Here is a 23,620-nt window from a genome sequence, read left to right on the forward strand (position 1 = left end):
TACAAACAGAGAAAGTGTTGAAGTCAGGATATTTATTTAAGAAAGGCGAAAAAAGAAGAGTAATATCATGTTTTATGAATCCACAATATACACTCATATCTATAAGCCTAACAACGTCAACGCCATACTTTTTTAGACGTGGAAAAAGCGTTGGTTTGTACTGAGGACGACGAAATTAGCAATGTATAAAGATGACAAGGTAAAATAATTAAACACAAATTCCGCATCAATAAAATTCTCTAATAAGAATTTTCTTATTTACCAGGAATATAAATTACTGAGAATAATTGATTTACATGAAATACACAAAGTTGTTCAAGTTACAACAAAACACAAGTATAAGTTTGTTTTTGCCTTTGTTACTGCGAAGAGACTGTACTATGTACAAGCAAACAGTCAGATTGATATGGATGACTGGTTCAAACAGGTTAACCAAGCCAAGCATGATTTGCATTTATATGAGACAGACGTGGATCCTGCTACAGTTGACCGTGATCAAGAATTTGCTAAGGACGTGATCACATCATACAAATCAAACCATATTTTACAGAGTCAAAGACGTAAATCTAGTGGAACGTATGATAATTTCCTGTCAAGGCCATCAGGAGCAGGAGTAACAGCAGCAGCATTGGCTTCTCATTCAAACACACCTCAGTTTTTCAATAGCAATGAAATTACTCCAACAATGAAAGCGATAGATGTCCCCAAAAATCGTAAAAATAGTGCTTCTAAAGGCTTGAGTGAGTATGCTATAGATCGCAATTACCCCTTGTCACCCTCTTCCGATCATCAACATCAATTAACAACAATCGATGGCATTGCAAGCTCTGAGGACGATGAGGAATTTAGTGCTGACAAAGCTAATATCAGGCTTGAAGAGGATAGGAACAGGGTTTTAATTGAAGGCTATTTGTTAAAATTAGGGCGTAATAAGGTAAGCAGTAATTTATTTTTTTTCTCGGCGTCTATTTCGCAGGTCAACAAAAACACTAATCATCATGGTTACTTTTGTAGGGTTGGAGAAAACGTTGGTTTGTGTTACGCACAGACACGTTAGCATACTATGAAGATGATAAAGAATACTCGCCTCACAGAATCATTCCTTTACAGCACATTATTGATTCTTTAGAAATTGATCCTGTCAGTAAACATAAGCTTTTTTGTTTCAAAATAATCATTCCCAAACGAAGCTACGTTTTATGCGCTCCGGCGGAAGAAGATATGGACGCTTGGTTGAACGCTTTAGTTGTAGCCGTTCGACGTGCTAAAAAAGAGTGTGAAAGTGGCCATATTGATAGCAGCTATGCGAATCCAACTGCTGTTTCGCCAACCGCTTCACAAGCACAAACCTTACAGCAGCAGCAGGAACAACATCATTATCCGCCACGCCCTTTGTCCTTGATACCGGAGCATAAGCCTTATGAATCTCAACAACATTTGAACTCACATTCCTCAGCGGATTCCTTTGAGAACATGAGTCATTTGTCTGGGGTCAGTGGCGCTGGTGGTGTAGGCGGCGCTGGTGGAGCTTTAGGCGGCATGCCGACTTCTACTCCACTGACTCATCTACATTCTAGAGCGTCAGAGAGACTTGGTCGTGCAAATTAACATACAGTTTACAATTCGACAATCTGACAAACCTAATACTGAACCACAAACCGTTATTTATTCTATTCTCAATTAATATTAGCTTATACCACCTTATAATACTTACATACCTCCGTCAACCTGAAATAAGTCTAACATGCACTTAACATGCACTTTAAAATTCGCAGAATATTCTTTGCAGTAATCAGTTACTTCTCTCATGTTTTATATGTTTCCGGTTCCTCTGTTATCATCATAGTAACAGTAACACTGGATCGATCTTTTTTAAGGAGGCAATTCTTAACCATTCATGAGTTCACATTACATCTTTGTGTAAGGCTATTCATGCAGAGACTAGGTTTTGGCTTTTCGTTGAAGAAAAAAAGAAGGGACTCCTAAACGAGTTTTAAGCTCCTTTTCATACGTGGTCTGATGAGCATGTAATCGACGTTTACTCTTGAATTTATCCAGCTTTGGTCTATATAGAGTTCATAGACCCCATGATGTTATTTTAACAAGTGAAGTGCAGGAATACATACATGCGGGATTACTAAAGCTCTAAAGGGAAGAATGCTTAGCAATGATAACTTTTAATTACATATGGTTCTGTTTGGAGTGCGATAAAAAAAAAATGCTTTAAAATGCTGAGATAAGTAAGATTACGTATAAACTGGCAATTAGTGTTTTCCCTCTTTCAAGGCTGCAGAAAAAGGACATTTAGGCATAAATTTCTCGGGGCCAAGTTCCTCAATACGGTATCCTTCTGTGTAAATAGCTGGTTTGTAAACAAAATAATGAGGGACGTATTTACCCTCCTTGTTTGGATAAAAAGGTGTTCGTAAATCATACATATTTCTTGGTAAACACAAATAACGGATGAATAAAGCGCGAACGGTGATTAGGCTGTTAAAAATGAAGTTCATCACCGTAGAGGCCGTATCAATACCGAAAGCTTTACATTCACTGTCTTCCAGCAAACAAGGGAGTATTTTATATAAAACAGGCAACATGAATTTCGGAAGTCTCTGACCCAAATGTTTGATAGTGGGATCAGCACAGCGCCAATTTGCAGGGTGATAAGTAACAGAGGTATTTTCGTAAGCCTTTTGGATTTCATACCATTCATCGAGTGTATCAGGAATTTCTTTAATGTTCATTTTGGTTCCAATCTCGTGCCACACTCTAAAGATAGCCTAAAGGACGAAAGATGGTAATGTTAAGAGAAGAACTGCTGGATTTTTGAAGAAAGGAAAAAATTGCGCTTTACGTTAACTTCACGTATGTCTAACTTTCGCCATTCCCAGCTATTGATCCAACGAATAGGTTCAGCTACAAATAATACGAGTGTATAAAGGTAGTCTTCATTTGAAATGGGGTATTTTCCATGGAGTTCATTCAATCTTTTGATGGATGCTTCTCGTCGTTCATATTGCTTCGTTATCTCTTTCCCTGATATATTTGGATTATTTCTTAATTCGTTTTGAATTCTTGGATAAGGGTCAATAATTTCAGACAGAATGAGTTCGGTATCCTCGGCGCGACGAGAACAGTGGTCTAGGAACTCCCTTGTTGAGACAAGTAGCTTACTCACAGAGGGCGTAGCAAAAGGTTTGAATAAGGCAAACTCTAAGGAGGAGCGTGCAAACACTGATCCAACGCAGAAGGTTAAAATACATACAACTTTATACTATTACGATATTTTTCTTTCCGAACCTACATGGGAATTCCTTTCTGAATATATTACTATAAATCTCCATAGCGATATCGTGGTTTTTAAGCACAATATTTGGATCAGGGTATTTTCTGATCATTTCATTGAGGAGTTTATAGCGGTTGTACCGAACAACGATCAAATATGCAACTATTAAGAAAGCTGAACCTATAAGCAAGGACTGTTGTAGCCCGGCTTCGAACATTAAGACTTCCAGTAACATAATTCTATTTGAGTAGGATAAAAATGTCGAATGGAAAAAAAAAGAAGAGGAACGGATAATGGTGAGTGATGGTGGCAAAATTTGAAAAGAAAGTTGGCACTTACAAAAGGATGCACAATAAGCAGTGTTATCAATCTTTGTGCACCCCTTAAACCTTAAACCTTACAAGTATAGCACCAAACGTACCGCTATTCATCTGAGAAATGCCAACAATAAGTATCATCCAGTAGTCACAATGAAGGCCAACGACTGCATTTTAGATTAGAGAAAAAGAATAACTAGTTGACGCTATTTATAATCCATCCAATAAAGCAAGAAGGGATGGAGCAGCTTACTTAATGTCTGATTGCCTTTGAGTAAAATGTTTTCCAAAGCATCGTTGCTGTGAAGCTTTTCAGGCCTCAAGGAATCGCTGTATGTATCCACCATCTAGATTAGTACCACTTCAGGATCTACGACTGTAAACGTTATTACCGATTTGAAGTCTCTCAGACTCTCTCGCATCGCTTGAGTTAATTTACAGCTTTAAGGTTTAGTAAGTGCTCATTTAAAGGTGTGTTTCGGGGAAATTATTCTTCCGCTGCTATCACTAATGATCCACCATGGGGGTCTCAACCATCTGCTTCGATTGGACAGCATTTATGCTAAGCTGCATGATTTCAAAGAACTTTCAAGAATGGACTATTTACTTTGTTCTTCTTTCGCAGTTGACCTAGCATAATGTCTTACGGAAGTACCCCATATACAGCGCCACCACCTAATTACGACGAGGAATCTCATCAGCCGTTACTCGGCAATCAAACCGATGATGACATGTTCAAGGAATTCATTGCGAATAGCTCCAAAGAAGTTCGACTTCGTAAGTTTTGCATTTTATATACTGAAAATGTATTTTCAAAACGTATCGTTTACATTTTTACATTGTTGCGGTGTGTTAGAATTTGTCAGGAAGGTTTATTCTATTCTGGCAACGCAATTATTCGCAACGTCAGCTTTATCAGCATTTTATATGCTCAATGATTCTGCAAGATACTGGGTGCAGTCCAAGTAAGTGTCAAAAATTACTTACTGCTGCGCATGAACTAACAGCCATGCCCTCTTTCTGCTAATACATTAGTCAATGGATGGTAATTGTTTCGATGCTCGGTACATTAGGTTTAATATTCGTTCTTTTCTGGAAAGCAAGGTCATATCCTGTAAACTATGTTCTTCTGGGTGCTTTTACATTGTTGGAGGCACATGCGGTTGGCACGATTGGTGAGCTCTCATTATTTATGACTTGAACTCTGTGGAGAAGCTTTTCATCACTCACGTTTTCTTCTATTCTTTTTTTTTGACAGTTACATTCTATAATCAAAAAATTGTATTACAGGCACTACTGATAACTTTAGGTGTATTTGTTGGTCTTACTATCTTCACTCTTCAATCCAAATGGGATTTTACAGGATTAGGGCCTTTGTAAGTCAAATAAGAAAATGTTTGCTCTTATGGTCTAGTATCTATTAACATTTCTTGTATATAGCTTATATGCGGGTATTTGGATATTGCTCATTGCAGGCGTTGTGCAGATGTTCTTCCCATTCTCCAAGGGTATTCAACTTGCATTTGCGGTTGGTGGTGTGATTATTTTCAGTGGTTATATTCTGCTTGATACATACCTGATTTTCTACCGATATTCTGCAGAGGATTACATTATAGCATCAGTTAGTCTCTATTTAGACGTAATCAATCTTTTCTTACGTATCTTGAAAATTTTGGACTTGACGAGCAATGATAACTGAGTTCGTGTCCAAGTATTTGAAAGATCGAATTCATGTATATTATATCATATAGTTGTTTTAGGAATAATGGGTAATAAAGAACTCAGTTACATTCATGTAAAGAGATAGGGAGATTTATTACAAAAAAGAATCAAGCATGGTATATTCAAGAGGGTTCGAGTCACTGTAATAAATGCTACAGACACATCCTCAGAAAAAAAAAACCCCCCCAATAAGAAAAGGGGGAAAATATATTTTTCGATGTAGCTTTCTTCTGTTATTTTTATAATTTTAAAGTCTTGCTCCGGAAGGGTAATACTTCATGGCTTGACGAACACCGAGATCAGCCATGATCTCTTCAGATCCACCCAAAATGGCGGAGAACTTGTATGTTCTTTGAAGTGTTTCTATTGTTCTACCCATACCACTCTTTGTGATGGCACGACCACCAAAGATTTGGCAAGCATCGTCAGATACGTGATGCAAAACGCGGGTGATATGGTATTTACATAAGGCAATAGGACCTGCTAGTTTTTCAGATTGCTCATCATAACTCATATGCGTCATTTGATATGTGATATTTTCAACCCAACTATGAACACTTTCGACCTCAGCAATCTACATATCGTAGGGTAAATGCAGGTGTAAGTAACAAAAGAACTGTCATGACGTTCAACAATGTTCTACTGTGATAATACCATTTTTGCCAATTTGAAACGAATTACTGGTTGGTCAATGAGCCGCTTGCCGAATACTTTTCGTTGATTTGCCCATTTGAAGCATTCTTCAACGGCTAGCCGAGCCGCCATACTGGCGCCTGTAAGCATAACCCAACGCTCATGGTTGAAATTGGAGAGAACAACCAAGAAACCTTTATCTTCTCTGCCCAACAAATTTTCAACAGGTACTAGAACCTATTGCATGAAAACAAAGAATAATAACCGTGGGTTGGCATCAATAAAAGCATACACAAGGCGAAAGAATGTGTTTCTAAAGCTTACATTTTCAAAAGTAACATAAGCAGTACCCGCACTTGGAGAATAAGAGGTTTTGATAGGTTTGGTTTCCACACCCTCACTACGTTCGATTAAAAGCATTGACATACCCTTTTCTGTTTGAACAGCGACAGAAAAGTAATCAGCCCAACAACCGCCAGTAATCCACTTCTTAACACCATTGACAATAAAGTGCTTGCCATCGGGAGTACGCTTAGCAGTAGTTCTGATACGTGCAACATCAGAGCCAGCATAGGGTTCGCTAATAGCAAGACAAATTCGTTTTTTACCAGCAAAGACCTCTGGGATAATCTATAAACAGTCGCCATCCAATTTGATTGTTACAAACATATTCAAATAAAAATTAAATGAGCACTTTATAAATGTTACCTTTTGCTTTAACGTAGGTGAACCAAAGTTTAGAATAGTAGGCGCCGAAATGACCATACCACCAATGACGCCATCATCAAAGCCACGAACTTTCCAGCGAGCAAACTCCTCATGAACGATCATCTAAACGACATATGGATGCATTCAAAGTGTGTACCATTATTTCCAGTGAACTGAGCTGAATATTTACCTCATGAAAATAATCAAAATCTTCACCTTTAACACCTCCCGGTAGTGTTAAACCGTGCAACCAAGGTCCAGGACCGATATTGCAAGCCAATAAATGATGATCGCCCAATTTTTTCATGAATTCGTCAGAAGGCTTGCTGCCGGCGTCTTCGAATTCCCTGGCTTCGGTAGCTAAGGAATCGCAAATTTTTCTGACAGCCGAACGGAAGTCAAAGTGTGATTGACTATAGAGATTGGTTAGAGATAGAAAAGAAGTTAATGAATATAAGCTAGTAAACCGCAGTGATAGCAAAAAAAAGCTGTATGTATTTGAATACCATACTTGAAGTAAGCGGATTTGAACCCCATCCAAGCACTAGGCTCAGCATACGGAACCTTTGAAAGACTACCCTCTTCATAAAAGTCAATCTGAGGTTTTTCACCTTCAATACGGCCTATTTTGTAGCGAGCATATTTAACAAGAACTTCTTGTCGATGAAGCCCATAAAATGCATCTGTGGCATCTTTGCCAGCTAATTCGATGATAGGAAATGCCCCGCCTGGATGCAGATCAACAAAGGTGCTCATATCGTATACACTAGAGTCGATAACGATCCAAAGATCGTCTTCCGAAGCATGGCGCTTTACTTCTTCTCTTGTGTATGTTTTAAGACTCATTTTTTTTTCTTATATATATTTATATATACAATAGGGAATAGAAATACCGTTCAACAAGTGTTGTAAGAAAAGAGACGTCGCTATACTTAAATAATGTCGACAGTGAGAAAAGGTCAATAATGTGGGGGAAAACAACAATTTAGATTACCAATCTTTTTGTAACGCAGCACTGACATTGAAAACTGCTTGCATAAAACTCGTGTTGGTATCCTTGGTTAGAGAGCTCATTTGTCATACAGCAATTGTCACTCGTTCCAACAGACCAGCTATTTGTGTTGCAACCGTGGATTGGCGACCTGATTCAGCTAACAGTCAAGTCTCTCTTGATATAACATTTCACAACTGAATTAACATGTGTTGTCGTATACACACGATCAACTTAAAATTTGGGATTGTTTGCTCTAAAAGCTCATGTGAGCAAAGAAAAGGACTTTTATATAATTGCTTTCTTCTAAGCCATCCTCAAGCAGGTAGTGGGTGGAAATTACAACTGTTTAGGGATCATTGGACAACTCTAGAAAAGGTTGGTAATCGACTTCCTTTCAAACATTTCTGATCCATTCCTTTTTTGAAAATGATATACATTGATTGCACAACTATGCATCCTCTAGGATAATGTATGTTGCCTAGAGTTTGGTCTTCCTGTTGTCCTTAGAACTGAACGGCTAATTTTTTACATTAATAGAAATCTATCGTAGTTAAAACTTTTGCTTTATTCCAAGACAGTGACTATAGCAATCCGTAAGTCAGTCGAATTCGTGGAGGACGTCAGCGTACATTTAAGCTTATATTATTAAGAATCCAGCTATATTCATCTATGCTGTGACTATTTAGTGTTGTACTTCCACAACAAAAGAACCGGAAAACGTCAAAAAGCCGATCGTAAAGAGTTTATTTTGACTTTTATAAAGGCATTGCTCTGGTTTCCCACCTTATCTCTCGATTATAGTTCCGTTGCTAGGAAAGACTGCTTTTGGACTATTTTTGAGAGTAAGGAGTTGCGATGGCGTGAGTTTCAGTGGTCTTTTTTTTTTTTGGTTTTTTTTTCAGGAACAAGGAGAAAATCCAAATCGTACGATTGGCGATAAAAATTTGCTGCGTAAAAGTCAAATTTTTCTGCTCACAATCATATTCCTCGTAGCGAGTGATCCTTGTTTAAAATGATCATGCTAGTGATGTATTATGTAGTGTCTTCATTATTACTATATCCAACTGACGGGCGACGTCTTACCCTCTTAATGCAGAGAAGCTGTGATACATATTAGGCTCAATCGACGGTTTGATACGCCAAAAATCACGCTTCTAAAATAAAAGCCCGCCGATAGGGCGCATTTTTTTGATGTTTCGTTGTACAAGTGCCCTTTTTGATTGATTCATCCCTTTTTTTTAACTTTCTTCCAGTTTTTCCTGTTGATTATCTTTATTTTGAACATAGCAACAGAAATTGATTACAATGTCCACTACATCGCAAGTAGAAGATCGGTTCAACACCAATGATTCCATGCGCACAACAATCTATTCGGGCGCTGATGATATTAAAAGAGCCGTTTCTACAACAGGCACGCCCAACACTACTATATTCGACCCATTAGGCAATAGCAGCGCCCACGCTGGAAACAAGCGGTTCGACAGAGATAACACTGAAGATAACACTATAGAATTGAGAAGGAAGCAATCAAAGATTGAGGTGGATGAAGCAACAGCCGCTGTTGGTAGTCGAACAAATACAAGAAGCTCTACAGCAACCTCTTCACTAGCAAGTTATGAAAATAACGATCCATCTCCCTCAATCAACAGCAATCCTTCTGTTCAGTCAACAGTATCAACCGCAGATTCTGCACTTGTTCTAGATGACCAATGGCAGTTAGAATTACCTGATTGGCTAGCCCATCCAAATGCTTGGGCATTTTTACAATCGCTGAATTCACAATATGAATCGATGTACTTGGAAAAGAAGGACTCTGACACCAGTGGTCGTGCTGGCTACATGCTTGGTCGCCGTTCTGATTGTGATATGAGGTAATTTGACGTTCACTCCAATAACAATATTATTTAATATACCAACACCTGTAAACATATTTCAATCATCCTACAGGTTCGATCATGACATGATCAGCAAGATTCACTGTTTATTATATATGGTAAGGGTGTTTGTGAACAGTTCCTGGACGGTAGTTATTCATCAATCCTATGTTTGTTTTGAATGCAGGAAACTGGCTCCAACGGCCAAACTAAAGGGATTAGAATTTTTCTGGAAGACAAAAGGTAAAACCGAACGTTCAGTAACAAATGAAATGTTAAACTCTAGCTTACACGATTTTCTCATCTTACAGCACAAATGGAACCTATGTAAATGGTGACCGCGTTTATGGTAGGCGAATTTTAAAAAATAAAGACGAAATTCAGTTAGTTCTTCCCAAGCCCTACTTGAAAGACGATCATCGCTTCAAATGTAAGCAAATAAACATAAATAACAACTCCTCAGCTCTTTTATATAATCTTTTTCCTTTTTAAAATAGTTTTCCGCGTGCTATTCCCGCCTACTTTTGGTGCAAATGTAAGGCATAACTATCATCAGTGTTCAAAATTACGTGTGTTTGAATTTCTAAACCGTTATATTAGCTTTGTGAACAGGAGTACAAGTTTGATAGAGTACTTGGCAAAGGCAATTTTGCTACTGTTTTTCATGCATTCAATAGAAAGACGCATCAAGAAGTTGCCATTAAGGTTCTCCATAAAAATCGATTCTCAAAGAAAAGCAAACTGGCAGAATCATTAGTGAGCGAAGTCAGTATTTCAATGCAACTGATAAGACACGTAAGTAAATTGAGGTTTTACTAACGATGAACTTCTATTGACTAACTGCTTCCTTACCTTTCCTTCTTTGATCCTCAAAAGCCATTAATAGCATCTATTCATAAAACATTCAATGAAGTGTCAAAGATTTATTTAATACTTGATTAGTAAGTCTCCTTCTCCTTCTATGGTCATTACTGTCGTTACTCATTCCTTCTTTTGTGTCGATCATTTAGCGTTCATGGTGGAGAGCTATTCCATTACATTGTAAAGAATAAAAAGCTTAGTGAAAACACAACGCGCTTCATATTCTGGCAGTTGTTTACTGCGATTAAGGTAACTGCAAATTGGACGAGACGTTTTCGGTTTTGGCTTTACTCAAGGCTTTCTATAATTACTAGTATTTGCATGATAATCAAATTGCGCACCGTGATCTCAAACCAGAAAATGGTAATGCTTCTTTCGAATATATTACTCTTTGTATGTACCTTATTAAGCTGTTCTTTTATCTAGTACTCATAGCGAACAAGGATACTTTGCAGATCAAGGTTACTGATTTTGGCTTGGCCAAAATTGAGAGTAGGAATGAGGGTTTTGAAAGTCAATGTGGTACACCTAATTATGGTAAATTCATCTGCTTACGCTTTACACATACAAATATATGATCTGGTTGTTGAACAAAAAGTCGGCATTTTGTAGTTGCTCCCGAAATTCTTGACCCCTCAGTTACACGTGCTTATAACAAGCAGTGCGATATGTGGAGCCTTGGTGTTATGCTATATATCTGCTTATGTGGCTTTCCACCATTCTCAGGTAAAGGGTATCTGTTATTTTGTGCAGTAGTTTTGGACCTTTTATTGAATTGATTTGGATTTGAATAGAGGATCACGCACCACCATCCATGAAACAACAAATTCGCACAGCACATTACTCTTTTCCCTCGCCGTTTTTCGATAACATTTCGGCGGAAGGTAAGCAGAGAATGAAGTCTCTTTGACGCTTACTAGCCCTGATTCTGAGAAGTAAACTTCTGTTAATGAAATAGCCAAGAATCTTATTCAAAATTTACTTGTTGTTGATCCTAATCAACGCTATACTGTTGATGAAGCGCTAGCAAGCGATTGGTTGTTAATGGAGGTTAGCAAAGACATTCAAAAAATGTAGCGTACGTCTGCTCGAATTATTGACTTATTTTCATACTTTTAGTCTGAGGATATGGAGAGACGGAAAAATCAGCTCGGTGTTGAGACTCTCAACCAAATTGAGAAATTCCGCGAATCGTTTACACCTATTTCTGTTACTCAAGCCTATAGTCAGCTACCAAGTCAACAATATTAACATCACTGTGAATGCTTTCACTGCTGAGCACTCGAAAAGCAATCTTATGAACAATAAAACTTTTTATATCTACGATAAGTTAAGCTGAAAAGCGTCCTTTCTTTTTGATGAGCTAATGTGTGCTATGATGAACTACCCATAAACATAAAGTAGAGTGAGCGCTTTTTTATGTATATAGTCCGCACACAAACCTCGAAACTGACTTGAAATGATCTAAATACGAATATTTAAAGCATGTCATACGGCTTCCTCAAAGGCATTTTCATACTTTTGATAAATCTTCTAAAGATCTTGTAAAAGGTCATTCAAACAAAATAACATATAACATCTACTGAACGTTTTATTTCACTTTATTGAACGAACGCTAAACTCTAGAAATGCGACAGAGTGAAGGTTGAAGAAGACAGTAATGCAATGTTCAAAGTGGCCAGAATACGGATTGGATAATGAATAACTTGAGAATGAAATATAGATGGAAGTTTAAGATGTTGCTTGTCTTCTTTGAGAATTACCTCTATTACATTAAAATTTCACTATGATAAGAGGATTTGAGTTCCTTGTGAGGTAAAACAATGCAATTGCGAATAATTGTTTCATCCAACACTGATACTTCTTTGCCCAAAATAGTAATATTCTGAAGCTTCACGCCGTTCTTCATCATTTCTTCGTTATGGTCAGACACGGCTGTACCTTCAACACGTGCCCAAGCACCAATTTTACTATTCCAACCAATGACAGAATGAAGAATACAACTGGCATGCTAATATAATTGTAGTGTTGGGTACTATGTAAGTTTTCCGACATACATGCTACTGACAGTTGTTAACATTCGATATAAAACTTACTCCAATTGTGACATTATCAAGAATTATAGAATCTTTTATGCGAACACCTTGACCAATTATAGCCTTAGGACCAATCGATACGTTAGGACCAAGCTGCATTGAAAGGCAAATGTTAGTATTACTCTTCTGGTAAACTTATGAATAGAGCCGTTTGTTTAGGACTGGTTACCTTTGCTGTTGAGTCCACTTGTGCTGTTGGATGAATATATACAGCTCCGATTATTTCGGGTCCATTATCTTCAGTACGTGCTAATCTATTTGACTCAGCATGGTATTGTAATTCTAAGTAGGCAGCACTGGCAGCAACGGCAGATCTTTATCGAGGCGCCAAAAGATATTGTACGTTAATAGGTACCCATTTGCAGTGTGTTTCCTTCGCAACCTTAATATATTTACCCTGCAGTCTTGATTTGCTTCCAGAAACCTTCTGTTACATAAGCATAAAGCTTTCTTGATTCTGACAAAGGACGCAACAAATCTCTTTCTAGACTCAGTCTGCCGTCATTTCCATTACTGGGCAAACCAGGTGTAGTGATAGAAGGATGGGCAGAATTACCGAATAAGAAATAATGGTCGTTTTCCTCATCGGAGTCCTTCTTTGCATCCATAGCTTTCTTTATCTCGGTAAAAACAGCGGCATCAAACAAGTATACGCCGCAGGAAATCAAATCAGAAACAAAAGTATCGGGTTTCTCGACATAATGAAGGACTTGGTTGGTATTTTGATCAGCAACAAGACAACCGTATTTTTTTGCTTGTTCATGCCCAATCTATGTGTAACAGCATCCATGGCAAATGTCAGCAAAAAACTAAAGCGGAGGAACAAAACTCTTTAAAAAAATCATGCGAACTATCTGTTCTCTTTTTCACCTTTTTACTCAACATGGTACATAATCCTCGATGCTTCATATGAAAAGCTACCATTTCATTCAAAGGGAATGAGCAAGCGATATCCACATGCATTACGAAGAATTGTTGAGGATTTCCATGTAAAATTTCATCGCGAAAATGATAGATACCACCTGCAGTGCCCATGGCTTGATATTCACGTAAATACCTTGAGTTAAAGTACAAAGACAGTTTAGTATACGGTTGTTATAGGAGAGTAGAATAAAGAAAAGGGCAAGGCGCTTACTTGATATGAATGTGAGGAAATTCAGTGGACGCCTCTTCAATAAACTTATTGAAAACTGTGTCTTCAAAAAAGCCCACAATCAAGACTTCTCGTAGCCCATGGACTTTAGACAATGCTTGCAAATGATGATGAATTAATGGAGCTCCAGCAACCGGAAATAAAGGTTTAGGAACATCTAGAGATAAAGGCCTAAAACGTGTTGCTCTTGAAGGGCCACCAACAAGAATAATAGCTTTGTAGAGAGCTTGTTTTTGAGAAGGAGATGTCATTCAAAGTGTACTGACGAGGGAATCGAAGAGTAGTAGATAATAAAGAAGAAAGGAAGACGACCCTTTTACTTATAAACAATAAGTGGAGATGGTCTTGAAAAGCTAAAAATAAAAAGGCCCCGTTTGGCGGGAAACAAAAAAACCAAACACGATTAAAAGAGAAATTTCGTTCTCCTTTTTCTGGCTGGCTTTTAAAAATGATGAAATGCTCGCTTGTTGCCCTTTTGAAAGATTTGTGATCTGCTACCACTATCGACAAGCGTCTCTCCTTCTTTTTAACGTGGTGCCAGAATTTCTCCCGCTTAGTCTACTTTCTTTCTTTCTTCTTCTCTTTGCTTTTGTTACTTTTTATTGACATACTAAGTTACTGTAATGGCTACCGAACGAATATCGCAAATTCTACCAACAGTTAAATGTTCAGATTGTGGACGCGACGTACAAATTCGTCGGTTAGGCGATCATTTATGTTCCTCCAGCAGCAAACCACCTGTACCTGCTTTACCCATTATACCACCAGTCAAGAAGGGTACCTACTCTGTGCATAATTGAACTTTTATTCAAGCATTAACCTTTCTGTAATTCGTTAGATCAATACAATATAAAACCTATTTCACCATTACAAAGCCCGGATCGTAAATCTCCTCTACCTCCTAATACTACTGCTACTACCAATTTTACCAATAATTACATTCAGGAGCAGCCATTATTGACTAACAAATCAGGGACATTAACTCCACCATATTGTTATAGTGGAATGACAAAAGATTTGGTAACGAAGAAACCTCAACAGCAGCAACAGCAGCATCCTTACTCGAAGATGACTACAAATAGTAATAGCATAAGCAGCAGTAGCAGCAGTAGCAGCAGCAGTAGCAGTAGTAGCAGTAACAGTAGCAGTAACAGTAGCAATGGCGGTGCAGCTGGCGGTGGCATTGGTTTATATACTGACGATTTATACAATTCCTCATCTTCTACTATAACAACATCACCAACATCACCAAGAAAGAATAGCACATCACCTGCTCCATTACTTTCATCAAGTTCTTCTCTTTCATTAGTATCCTCTTTATCTTCATCACCATCACCTTACCGGTAAGTCATGTCATTGTATTTGGCTTTTCTCCCTCTTTCTCTATCTCTCTCTCTCTTTCTCTTTGTTGTTGTACCTTAAAAAGAAAAGAAAATGGAATGTTTCCAGTTTCGAAAGAAGTGTGTAACTTGATTTCTCATTTCCCACTATTTGTACACTGTGTACACAATACATTTTACTATATTTAAATACAGATATCACCAGAATAACAGCAGTAACCACTCTAACGTTGGATCAACGTCAAGATATGGTAAAAATCGATACTCAAACTTGTTTAAAACTCTTCTCCCCTATCCTTTCTTCTTATTGACTTGTACACACTCTTTGTCTCTGTATCAATACAGAAGGAACAAGGAAGCAATCATTAGGTAATGCAAATAGCCATTATCAGCAACAGCGGGAACATAGCAATGGGGATAGTCATGGAGCTTTGGATAGTTTAATGCAAGATTTAATGAATTCAATGAATGATGAAATTCATCAAGTTCCAGCGAATAATAATGCTAGTGCTACAACGCACCAAAAATCAGCAGCCGCAGATAACTTTTGTTGTGCTTGTCTAGAAGAATTCGATTATCGAGATGATGTTAGGAATATTGGAAGCAAGGTATGTGCACTCGTGTCTATTTCTAATCCATATAGTTAAGCAGCTCACCTAACGGGCCTTTTTTTCCCGCTATTAAATCTGTAATAGTGTTACCACAGAGCATGTTTCATTTGTCGCTTGTGTAGCTTACCATTTGATCATCATCAACATCGTAGCACTCCGTTTGAATTTGAAGGCAAACTGTATTGTGAAAGAGATTATCATGTGGTGAAAAACCGCATTCTATGTGGTTCTTGGTAAGATATAGTCATGCTTCATCAGTATGACAAGGAATTCCCAGCTAATCTTGTATACATGTATTTAGTGATCGTGTTATTGCACCTTCAATCACACCTATCAAGGCATTGGGAAAATACTACCATCCTGGACACATTAAATGTTATCATTGTTACTTGAATATTGATGAACGAACGGGATGGAAAGAATACCAAGGACGAGTCTACTGTCGACAAGATTTCAAAACGTTATTTCTTCCCAAATGCAGAGCATGTCAAAAACCAGTAGAGAAAAACGCGGTATCAGCAGCAGATGGAAAAATGAAAGGAAAATGGCATTTAGAATGTTTTGGGTGTCATTATTGTAGATCACCCTTTCCTGAAAACACATTCTACGTCTTTGAAGAATTACCTTACTGTAAACGACATTATCACAAGTTGAATGGATCGTTATGCAAACGGTGTGGTGATGGAATAGAAGGTCACTGTGCATTTACGCCAGAGAATTGGAAATTCCATCCTCGATGCTTCACGTGTGAGGCTTGTCATAAAAGGATGGATGATGAATACTATGTCGCAAATGGTAGAATTTTTTGCGAGGATGATATAAGACGGCAATATCATCATCAAAAGAATATAAATATTTCCAAAAGGAAAACTCAAATGTACAATATCTAATATGAACGGTTATACTCTTAAGCAACTGCGAAACTCACTCTTCCTCAATATGTGCAGTATCTTAACTTTCTAATTTATTTTTTCTATAGTATTTATTCAATTTTTTTGGTCCTAACAGACTCATTCTACGTATTATTCTCTTACAATTTAACTAATAAAAAATGGCTAACTATTGGCGCTGTCAATATATACGTGTCATTCAATGCTTTGGTTATAATGCTCTCATAAATAATAATGCAATCAACTATTACTAGTAATAGGGAAAATATGCCTTCGACTCCTTTACATACAATCCTAAAACAGAGGCGATTGCAATTTTATTGGATCATTTAAAATTCAATTAAAGAACACTTTTAAACTAAAATATAAAAGGAAGTATGTTACATTCTACTGGACAATGTGGGAAACATATTCTAACATTAACGATTTTTCAACTCAAGTAATTTTTTGGCTGCATCATCTACTTAACCTCAAAAGTTATATGACTCTTTAATTTTAAATTAACAATTGGAAAAGGATGAGCTTCACCAGTTATTTTTGTAGCGAAATGGCTACATTTATGAAGCCTTCGAAAAACGGTTAATATATTAATGAGTGCGCAGAGGTTGAAAAGCTTCATACAGAACCTTTAACGAAGCCGCCAAATGTGGCCTATAGTCATGAAGTATAAATTTTTATTGCTTGGCATATTAATTTCACTTTCTAATTGTAACTATTGTTCTAATGTTCTACAATGATTTTTCTGCTTATTGCTCGCTTAAAGCCATATTTTATCGATTTTGCTGACTGCAAAGCTATCTTGTTATGATATTTTTAAATTCGAACATACTACGCTCGAATATTTTCCAACGAAGCCCCAAGATGATGTTTGAGTAGCATCTTTCTGAAGTTCAATGGCATTTTAAATATTTGCTTGAGATGTCTTTCAAGGTACAAAAAGTTTGTTGGGCTGTAACATTAGGTATGTCAGTTTATTGCGTTGGATGTCAAGAGCACTACATCTGCGTAAGAAGTTTGCAACCCCAAGTTCAAAGACTATATTCTAATGAGGTGGTACGCCATTCACTAAGTTGCGTGTAGTACGTTCTGTGTAATTAATTCTTGCTATCTATTGCAAACGTGTCTCCGACAATGGAAATATTGTTATTTTATGCTGCTCAACTTATAGTCTTTGGCAAAGGAACTACGTTTTATAGATACCCATAATTGTATATAAGGGTCATGACATGATCTCGGCATGATCCAGAGCTGCTATGTTATAAAGCCTCATATCTGGAGCTAAATGCTTTTTTTTTTTTTTTTTGGTCGTTTCAGTTGTCAAGTCTACTAAGGATTACAGTTGAATCACAGGTTTTGCAGTTATTGATGGAATAGTGTAGGAAAACAGTATAAGTGCTATAGCTGTAGAGGGAGGTTTTTCAGAACCGCTTCAATGGAATTGGAGGTGATTAACCATTGACTTCACTACAGTAGTCATTGTCTTTGGGTATGGATATACTTCGCAAATCAGCATAACATATGAGAAATGGTCTAGAATGATTGCTTTGACGAATAGAAGAAAATAGGGAATGTTACGGAAGAAACGAAATCAAAAAAGCCCATTTCGTTTTCGAGTTTGGTACGGTGTTATAGGCTACTGCAATTTGTGAATTCGAGGCATTGCGTTTTGCTAATAGCTGCTTCGATTTTTTGCCCGTAATTGGTGCTTGTATCTCTGCGCAACGTCTGTATAACCGTTTCTTTCTTTCATACCTCGTCAATCTTGATGATACAGCGTTTGCACTTGCAAGGCAGCATGATGCTAAAGGAGGAAAAGTACATAAATGATGATGAAGCTAGTTAAAAATGACTCGAAGCCCATTTGAACATACACTAAAAAACAATGAGTTGCGATTTAACCGAAATAAAAGTAAACTGAATGCACTTATAAAAAAAGGGCAGAAAATTGGTTTGAAAAATAGAGTAAAAACAGTTGAAGTGGAGATGATAAAAAGTGCCTGATGGCAATAAGGATTGCATTAAACAGAAGGCTATTGTTTTTTATGGACTTTAATACTTCGAATCAAAATATTCTATAATTGTTCTATTGTGTCCCTTTTTTACTCTCAATTAAAAATGACTTCTTTGACAATTAACCGTCTCCGACCGTTCCGACGTTTTGTGTAATCATCACGCCTGGATAAAAATTCATTCGATTTAGTATACTAAGAAACAGTGAACGTGCTCTTGTGCAACAAGTAACATTTAAAAAAAGATCACCGGTTACATTTTTGAATCTTTTATTTTTTGTCAAAGTTTGAAGGATGAGATATATGAAACAGAAAAATGAATAAGAAACGAATAGACGTTGCTGATATGCCGAAGGTAGTACACTTGTCGAATATTTTTGTATGCTAATGGCTGTAGAATGACCGTAATTTTGGCCTATATATTATGGCTGGCTGTGCGACAAAGAAGGAATGTTATGTTGGGTTTATATCTAGTTTATACCAGCATGATTGAAGCCAAACCACCAAATTAGGATACCCACGACAATGAGGATAATGATGAACAGGACGAAACAGAACCATTTTTTCTATTATATATAAAGGATTGTTAGTAATTGAACTGACAAATTTTTTTAAGCTACTGAAGAGCTACCTTGCGGGTGCTTCTTGCGCTCACAATTGCTTTGTCTATATGCTTATTTCCTTGTTCCAAATCTACTACTGTTGTTTCTGCGTAAGATTCGATCTGATCTAAGGTTTCCTGCTGCGTCTCAATCATCATCTGCATATCCATGAATAATTGATGTAGCTCCAGTATGGTTTTTTCGATCTTTTTAATTTCATCATGACGCGATTGGACTTCTGATAATACTGCTCTGGCTTGACCTGACCGGTTTGCTTGCATTAACGACTGGGCAAAAATCTGTGGTGGTTCATCCGAATCCAACACTCTTTCAATCTCATCTTCTGTTGCATTGGGTTGAACAATTCTTATCTGTCGCTCTACTCTTTGCCTATATTTCTGCTGGTAAGTTCTCTCAATATCTTGATAACGCTGGATAGTTTCGATAAATTTTCGTTTTATAGCGGCATGCTGAGTTTTTCGCATAGGTAAATCTCCCCCAGCGTTCATACGAGCATTACTCAGTTCAATAGCTTTAATCTTATCTTTGCACTGAGTATTGAGTTTAGCTGTTTGCTTTACCAGTCTTTCTAGTCGAGATGCGTTTTCTTCAGACTGTTCATCATTCAATGTCGTGGTGTTTGTCAATGCAGCGCCGTGTAGTTCTTCAATTAGGGTGATATTTTGATTGATCTGTCTATTCAGCTCTTTCACTTCTTCTATCTACATGATCCATTGATAGTATTAGAGAGATGGATTAAAATAGCTATTGATTAAGCCCACTGGTGTCTCTTTTACCTCCTGAAAAAACTGATCTGTCGAAACAATGCTCCCATTAGGACTATATTGGCTCATTTCAAAGGCCTCTTTTGAATCCATCGCTGCTGTTGCATGACGATTTCCACGTGCGTTATGATTGTAGGTTGCTGATGGTGGAGCAGGTGGACGATATCCTCTTGTGTCTGTAGGCATAGGAGGCGCCGTATCCTCATCACTAAATTTATGTAAGTAAAAAAATAAAAAAATAAAAAAAAAGGAGGAAAACGTATCATCCGACAGAAGAACAAATCAATATAACGGTTATATTCATGTAACTCTATTAAATTTGTAAGAAACCGTTACTATTGCCGGTTGTACCTGAGACGACTGGTTGATGATGTGGAGCAATCGTAAAATAATGGATGAAAGGATATAATTTATGATAAGCACCAAAAGGCTTTCTTTTCTTTGCTCATTACTGGGTAAATAAAATTGTGTCAAAGATAGATACTTACTCGTAGCGCTTCTCGCTATTGTTAGCGCCCTATTAACGTGTAATTAAAGCATAAAAAGAGACAACATGAGCTTATTGCATTGCTGACAAAGAAGCATGAAAACTAATTACACGCAATTCAGCTAAACGGTCTCGACTCATTGTGAACCTTGCAGACATTATGTTGTTTCTATTATATATTAAGGAAAGTACAGGGCAAAGAAAAGGAATGGATAGCTACCAAAAGGTTGAATCAAGAAGAAAAAGTAGGTTTTATTGTTGTTGCGATAGTGAAAGTTGAAGAGAAAAAAGAGGGTTGCACAACAATTATTGCAAAATATAGAGGACACTCATTTTGTCAATTCCAGAACAAATATTATCGGTTAGTTTAAGCCTGCTCTCCTTTTTTCTTCTTTTTTTCTTCCACTCTGTCAATATTTTCTTGAGGTACCTATATTATGTAATATACAGAACAACAATAAACAAGGAGTTATTAGAAAACTTGATCATCTTTTGCTCCCGTAAACAAAATCAAGTGTACCGTGGGCCAGTTCTTTAGAATAATCTCGTGTATTTCTTCACTAAAATCACCCTGAACGACAATTTCATCTTGTCCTTGATTATTTTTCGCTACTGAAGAGCCGCATGCAAATCTATTAGCAAACATTTTAGCTGCTTTCTTCAAATCTACACCAAAGATTTCCAGACCAAAAATGGTTGTGACACTCTTTCTCTTAGTTCTTTCGATACGTTTAATAATGATTCGAGATGCCTAAGAAATAATGTTCAGAATTGTATATATACTTGTTGAATGATCTTCCTTTCATGGTTTCGGATCACCTCTGCCGTTTGTTTCCCCTTACCATCTTCTTTTTATTTTCACGTTCTAGTTTTGCTTCCAATTTTGCTGATTTGTCTTTGACTACTGTTCTATCTTTACCGCTGTCATCTTCAATAGATGCATTTGCAACCCCTTTAGTCACACCTAAGATAACAAAGAAAGATATAATCTTTGGTGTAAGTTTTTCTGTCACAAACAATTCGTACTCGCTAGTAGAAGAATCAAATAGATGTATTCTGAAAAGAAAAGGAGGAGAACGGTTCGAACGGATGGCAACAGCATACACTATGTATTCTAAAATTGTGCCGTACGATGAAATAAGAAGGCTACATGTGTGCGTATCTCGTACAGAAGACACTAACATCGTTTCCGTCTCACCAGTGATATATCAAGAATATGAATACAGAATCTTGTTGTTGTGTAAAAATGCATTACCATCGACACCATAAAACTTTTCGTATAAATCTTCATCGTGATTCTTTAACCATAATTTACATTTTTCTTGAGTTCCGCTGAATTCACAATACTGTTTTACAACTGGCGATTAGTTTGACGTGTAGTTGTGTTTCCTTTGAGTGACTCAATAAAGTTACAGAAACACCCTACCTCTAATGGCATAGTGCAAACTATAATATGATATTGTCAGTGAGTTGATCGCGCAATGTATGCTTGCAAATATCAGGTAGGAGAGACAAGAATACAATACTTTACTGCCACAATAAATGACTTTAACGGGTTCGATAGTCATTGTGTAAATTATCCACTTTCTTTCGCTGTTAGATTACAAGACGTGAGGTGGAAGTTAACTGACAAAAAGGAATAATATCAGGCCCAAATCGGGCGAGATTTTAAAATTTATAAAGCAGTCATTTTAGGTCATTTTCTGTCAAGGTTATGCAACAATGAACAAGATTAAAAAAAAAAAAAAAAAATATAAAAAGGGAAAGGGAAAAAACTGTCAGCTGTACTTGACCAGCTTCCATTGAGCTAAACTTATCGTACTGTATATTTACATAATAATATTTTGTAGACATTGGGGCTTTCCTGTCAACTGACCAAGCTCTACTGATCAATCGAGAAGCAGTAACAATTAAAACATATATTTATAACGCGCCCTTATGACCAAAAATTATTATAGCACGTATGTTATAGCTATATTTGTTACCTGTACTGCTTTCATAGTTTACAATGCATTCTTACTGTCTTTGCATTCAAAATTGAGTAGTTCGTCTTTGTGTATTTAAGAGTAAATGAAACATTTTATCATCCAATATCCGAGATGGTTGAAGAGTCAACCAATCAAACAGTGCTCACGTGATTGCGTTTTCAAAAAGTATATATTATAAATTTTTGTGTAACAAAATATCAATCTTCGGTAGTATAGTGGTGAGTATCCCCGCCTGTCACGCGGGAGACCGGGGTTCAATTCCCCGCCGGAGAGTTTTTTCCACTCACTATCTATGGAGTGCGTGTAACCTTTTGAATAATTCTGTTTATCTGTGCTGCAGCTCAAAAATATTTCTTATATTACAGTATTTTAGGTTTCATAAGAGACGATTTCGAAAATTTTGTGGACGAAGTTGGTACCTTAATTGGGACGTTTCTTTTTTTTTAGTGGACTATAGATTTTTGATTTTAGACGAACTGGGCTTTTACGGTAGACGAAATATTTTGAGTAGATTTCGTTTGCTTTAAAATAAACACATCCCTGCAACATGAATTACATAAATTATAATCCTGCAAGTGAGCCTATGCTTTCCGAAAATACTTTTGCTATGGACTTGGATGAAATTGCTGTTACTTTCGGGCAAATGGAGAAGATCGTCGACTATGATGAAATGCAGCGGCGCCCTGTAGTCGATGATGCGAAAATGGAAGAAGCTGTTGAAGAATTAACAACAGAATTCAGCACTATCGCATTAACGGATAAGTCCAAGAAGCGCAAGCAATATAGTGAGCACAGCATTAGACGGTTGATTCACTTAATCCACGAGGCTGGGCTTACAGTTCCCAAAGCTGCGGTTGAGTGTGACATTCCGAGGTTCACCGCTTATAAGTTTTCAGATCAGTGGAATGTTAGTGATGGTACAGTCCTTCCTGGTAGCAAGCCAAGAACCGGCATCTCTCGACCAAAGAAGCTTTTTGCAGAACATACTGAGTTTCTTATAGCATTATTTGATGCGAGACCTTTGACAACAATTCAAGCTGCAAGACAGGAGCTCTGTGCGAAATTTGAAGGTTTGAGTAGACGTCTCAAAAATCTGGTTTGTACTGTCCATTCATATGGCAGCTTTGTTTAAATCCAACGCTAAATTACTGTATCGGATCAAATTTTTCAATATCTGCGTATTTTTTAAATGTGACATTAAACGCGTAAATCATACTGTTATTATAAATGTTGTTAAACGAAATGTTATGTTGCCAAAATTTAG

At 37.1% G+C, this 23,620-nt stretch overlaps 11 protein-coding genes and 1 non-coding gene across 12 annotated transcripts; 7 read left to right on the forward strand and 5 right to left on the reverse strand.

Moving 5' to 3' along the window:
- The first annotated feature begins 98 nt into the window (after positions 1 to 98).
- Positions 99 to 1,936, forward strand: BDF20DRAFT_90442 (uncharacterized protein). Its single transcript, XM_053083027.1, has 3 exons — positions 99 to 199; positions 266 to 934; positions 1,015 to 1,936. The coding sequence occupies exons 1-3, from the start codon at positions 182 to 184 to the stop codon at positions 1,606 to 1,608; spliced, it is 1,281 nt and encodes a 426-aa protein (XP_052941400.1). The 5' UTR covers positions 99 to 181; the 3' UTR covers positions 1,609 to 1,936.
- A 328-nt stretch (positions 1,937 to 2,264) lies between these two features.
- Positions 2,265 to 3,521, reverse strand: BDF20DRAFT_909817 (uncharacterized protein; the record flags this gene model as incomplete). The annotated part of the gene is made up of 3 exons (XM_053083635.1): positions 2,265 to 2,780; positions 2,855 to 3,234; positions 3,305 to 3,521. The coding sequence occupies 3 exons, from the start codon at positions 3,519 to 3,521 to the stop codon at positions 2,265 to 2,267; spliced, it is 1,113 nt and encodes a 370-aa protein (XP_052941401.1).
- Positions 3,522 to 4,241: 720 nt separating this feature from the next.
- BDF20DRAFT_909818 (inhibitor of apoptosis-promoting Bax1-domain-containing protein) lies at positions 4,242 to 5,302 on the forward strand (the record flags this gene model as incomplete). Its single annotated transcript, XM_053083636.1, has 5 exons — positions 4,242 to 4,380; positions 4,460 to 4,568; positions 4,639 to 4,778; positions 4,862 to 4,979; positions 5,044 to 5,302. The coding sequence occupies 5 exons, from the start codon at positions 4,242 to 4,244 to the stop codon at positions 5,300 to 5,302; spliced, it is 765 nt and encodes a 254-aa protein (XP_052941402.1).
- A 270-nt stretch (positions 5,303 to 5,572) lies between these two features.
- On the reverse strand, positions 5,573 to 7,512 carry BDF20DRAFT_811966 (acyl-CoA dehydrogenase/oxidase; the record flags this gene model as incomplete). The annotated part of the gene is made up of 6 exons (XM_053076740.1): positions 5,573 to 5,899; positions 5,980 to 6,195; positions 6,283 to 6,588; positions 6,667 to 6,789; positions 6,857 to 7,079; positions 7,178 to 7,512. 6 exons carry the CDS (start codon positions 7,510 to 7,512, stop codon positions 5,573 to 5,575), a joined length of 1,530 nt encoding a protein of 509 aa, XP_052941403.1.
- A 1,008-nt stretch (positions 7,513 to 8,520) lies between these two features.
- On the forward strand, positions 8,521 to 11,978 carry BDF20DRAFT_848553 (kinase-like domain-containing protein). The gene is made up of 14 exons (XM_053079866.1): positions 8,521 to 9,531; positions 9,608 to 9,653; positions 9,722 to 9,777; positions 9,846 to 9,964; positions 10,032 to 10,069; positions 10,135 to 10,329; positions 10,411 to 10,475; positions 10,545 to 10,644; positions 10,710 to 10,758; positions 10,822 to 10,932; positions 11,008 to 11,121; positions 11,190 to 11,279; positions 11,354 to 11,445; positions 11,515 to 11,978. The coding sequence occupies exons 1-14, from the start codon at positions 8,966 to 8,968 to the stop codon at positions 11,644 to 11,646; spliced, it is 1,773 nt and encodes a 590-aa protein (XP_052941404.1). The 5' UTR covers positions 8,521 to 8,965; the 3' UTR covers positions 11,647 to 11,978.
- A 185-nt stretch (positions 11,979 to 12,163) lies between these two features.
- BDF20DRAFT_813014 (nucleotide-diphospho-sugar transferase) lies at positions 12,164 to 13,895 on the reverse strand (the record flags this gene model as incomplete). Its single annotated transcript, XM_053076850.1, has 5 exons — positions 12,164 to 12,406; positions 12,661 to 12,805; positions 12,888 to 13,261; positions 13,362 to 13,548; positions 13,627 to 13,895. The coding sequence occupies 5 exons, from the start codon at positions 13,893 to 13,895 to the stop codon at positions 12,164 to 12,166; spliced, it is 1,218 nt and encodes a 405-aa protein (XP_052941405.1).
- Positions 13,896 to 14,003: 108 nt separating this feature from the next.
- BDF20DRAFT_90611 (uncharacterized protein) lies at positions 14,004 to 15,162 on the forward strand. Its single transcript, XM_053083235.1, has 2 exons — positions 14,004 to 14,421; positions 14,483 to 15,162. The coding sequence occupies exons 1-2, from the start codon at positions 14,268 to 14,270 to the stop codon at positions 14,989 to 14,991; spliced, it is 663 nt and encodes a 220-aa protein (XP_052941406.1). The 5' UTR covers positions 14,004 to 14,267; the 3' UTR covers positions 14,992 to 15,162.
- A 518-nt stretch (positions 15,163 to 15,680) lies between these two features.
- On the forward strand, positions 15,681 to 16,485 carry BDF20DRAFT_810889 (uncharacterized protein; the record flags this gene model as incomplete). Its single annotated transcript, XM_053076632.1, has 2 exons — positions 15,681 to 15,799; positions 15,897 to 16,485. Coding segments are annotated over 2 exons (708 nt in total), but the record flags the coding sequence as incomplete, so codon positions are not given.
- A 2,479-nt stretch (positions 16,486 to 18,964) lies between these two features.
- On the reverse strand, positions 18,965 to 20,527 carry BDF20DRAFT_811758 (t-SNARE; the record flags this gene model as incomplete). The annotated part of the gene is made up of 5 exons (XM_053076721.1): positions 18,965 to 19,060; positions 19,126 to 19,818; positions 19,894 to 20,089; positions 20,370 to 20,398; positions 20,480 to 20,527. The coding sequence occupies 5 exons, from the start codon at positions 20,525 to 20,527 to the stop codon at positions 18,965 to 18,967; spliced, it is 1,062 nt and encodes a 353-aa protein (XP_052941408.1).
- A 75-nt stretch (positions 20,528 to 20,602) lies between these two features.
- Positions 20,603 to 22,083, reverse strand: BDF20DRAFT_848589 (translation initiation factor SUI1). The gene is made up of 6 exons (XM_053079867.1): positions 21,900 to 22,083; positions 21,795 to 21,814; positions 21,624 to 21,714; positions 21,211 to 21,332; positions 20,889 to 21,119; positions 20,603 to 20,798 (listed from the first exon to the last, which is right to left on the reverse strand). The coding sequence occupies exons 1-6, from the start codon at positions 21,934 to 21,936 to the stop codon at positions 20,736 to 20,738; spliced, it is 564 nt and encodes a 187-aa protein (XP_052941409.1). The 5' UTR covers positions 21,937 to 22,083; the 3' UTR covers positions 20,603 to 20,735.
- Positions 22,084 to 22,557: 474 nt separating this feature from the next.
- BDF20DRAFT_t11 lies at positions 22,558 to 22,629 on the forward strand. Its single transcript has one exon. It is a non-coding gene; the product is annotated as a tRNA-Asp (tRNA).
- A 544-nt stretch (positions 22,630 to 23,173) lies between these two features.
- Positions 23,174 to 23,356, forward strand: BDF20DRAFT_807220 (uncharacterized protein; the record flags this gene model as incomplete). Its single annotated transcript, XM_053076543.1, has 1 exon — positions 23,174 to 23,356. A coding segment is annotated over one exon (183 nt), but the record flags the coding sequence as incomplete, so codon positions are not given.
- Between the last annotated feature and the right edge of the window lie 264 nt (positions 23,357 to 23,620).

The sequence above is a fragment of the Mycotypha africana genome, assembly GCF_025528875.1.
Source record: "Mycotypha africana strain NRRL 2978 chromosome Unknown BDF20scaffold_1, whole genome shotgun sequence".
Taxonomy (NCBI): Eukaryota; Fungi; Mucoromycota; class Mucoromycetes; order Mucorales; family Mycotyphaceae; genus Mycotypha; species Mycotypha africana.

Excerpts from the sequence above, each read along its gene's own strand:
- BDF20DRAFT_90442 (XM_053083027.1), top strand. Across the intron at positions 935-1,014 it reads TAAAATTAGGGCGTAATAAG|GGTTGGAGAAAACGTTGGTT; the intron begins GTAAGCAGTAAT and ends TTACTTTTGTAG.
- BDF20DRAFT_848589 (XM_053079867.1), bottom strand. The coding sequence starts at position 21,936 with ATGACTATCGAACCCGTTAAAGTCATTTATTGTGGCA. Across the intron at positions 21,815-21,899 it reads TAAAGTCATTTATTGTGGCA|TTTGCACTATGCCATTAGAG; the intron begins GTAAAGTATTGT and ends ATCATATTATAG. Across the intron at positions 20,799-20,888 it reads TTCTAAAGAACTGGCCCACG|GTACCTCAAGAAAATATTGA; the intron begins GTACACTTGATT and ends TACATAATATAG.
- BDF20DRAFT_90611 (XM_053083235.1), top strand. The coding sequence starts at position 14,268 with ATGGCTACCGAACGAATATCGCAAATTCTACCAACAGTTAAATGTTCA. Across the intron at positions 14,422-14,482 it reads TATACCACCAGTCAAGAAGG|ATCAATACAATATAAAACCT; the intron begins GTACCTACTCTG and ends GTAATTCGTTAG.
- BDF20DRAFT_848553 (XM_053079866.1), top strand. The coding sequence starts at position 8,966 with ATGTCCACTACATCGCAAGTAGAAGATCGGTTCAACACCAATGATTCC. Across the intron at positions 9,965-10,031 it reads AGACGATCATCGCTTCAAAT|TTTTCCGCGTGCTATTCCCG; the intron begins GTAAGCAAATAA and ends TTTTTAAAATAG. Across the intron at positions 11,122-11,189 it reads TGGCTTTCCACCATTCTCAG|AGGATCACGCACCACCATCC; the intron begins GTAAAGGGTATC and ends GGATTTGAATAG.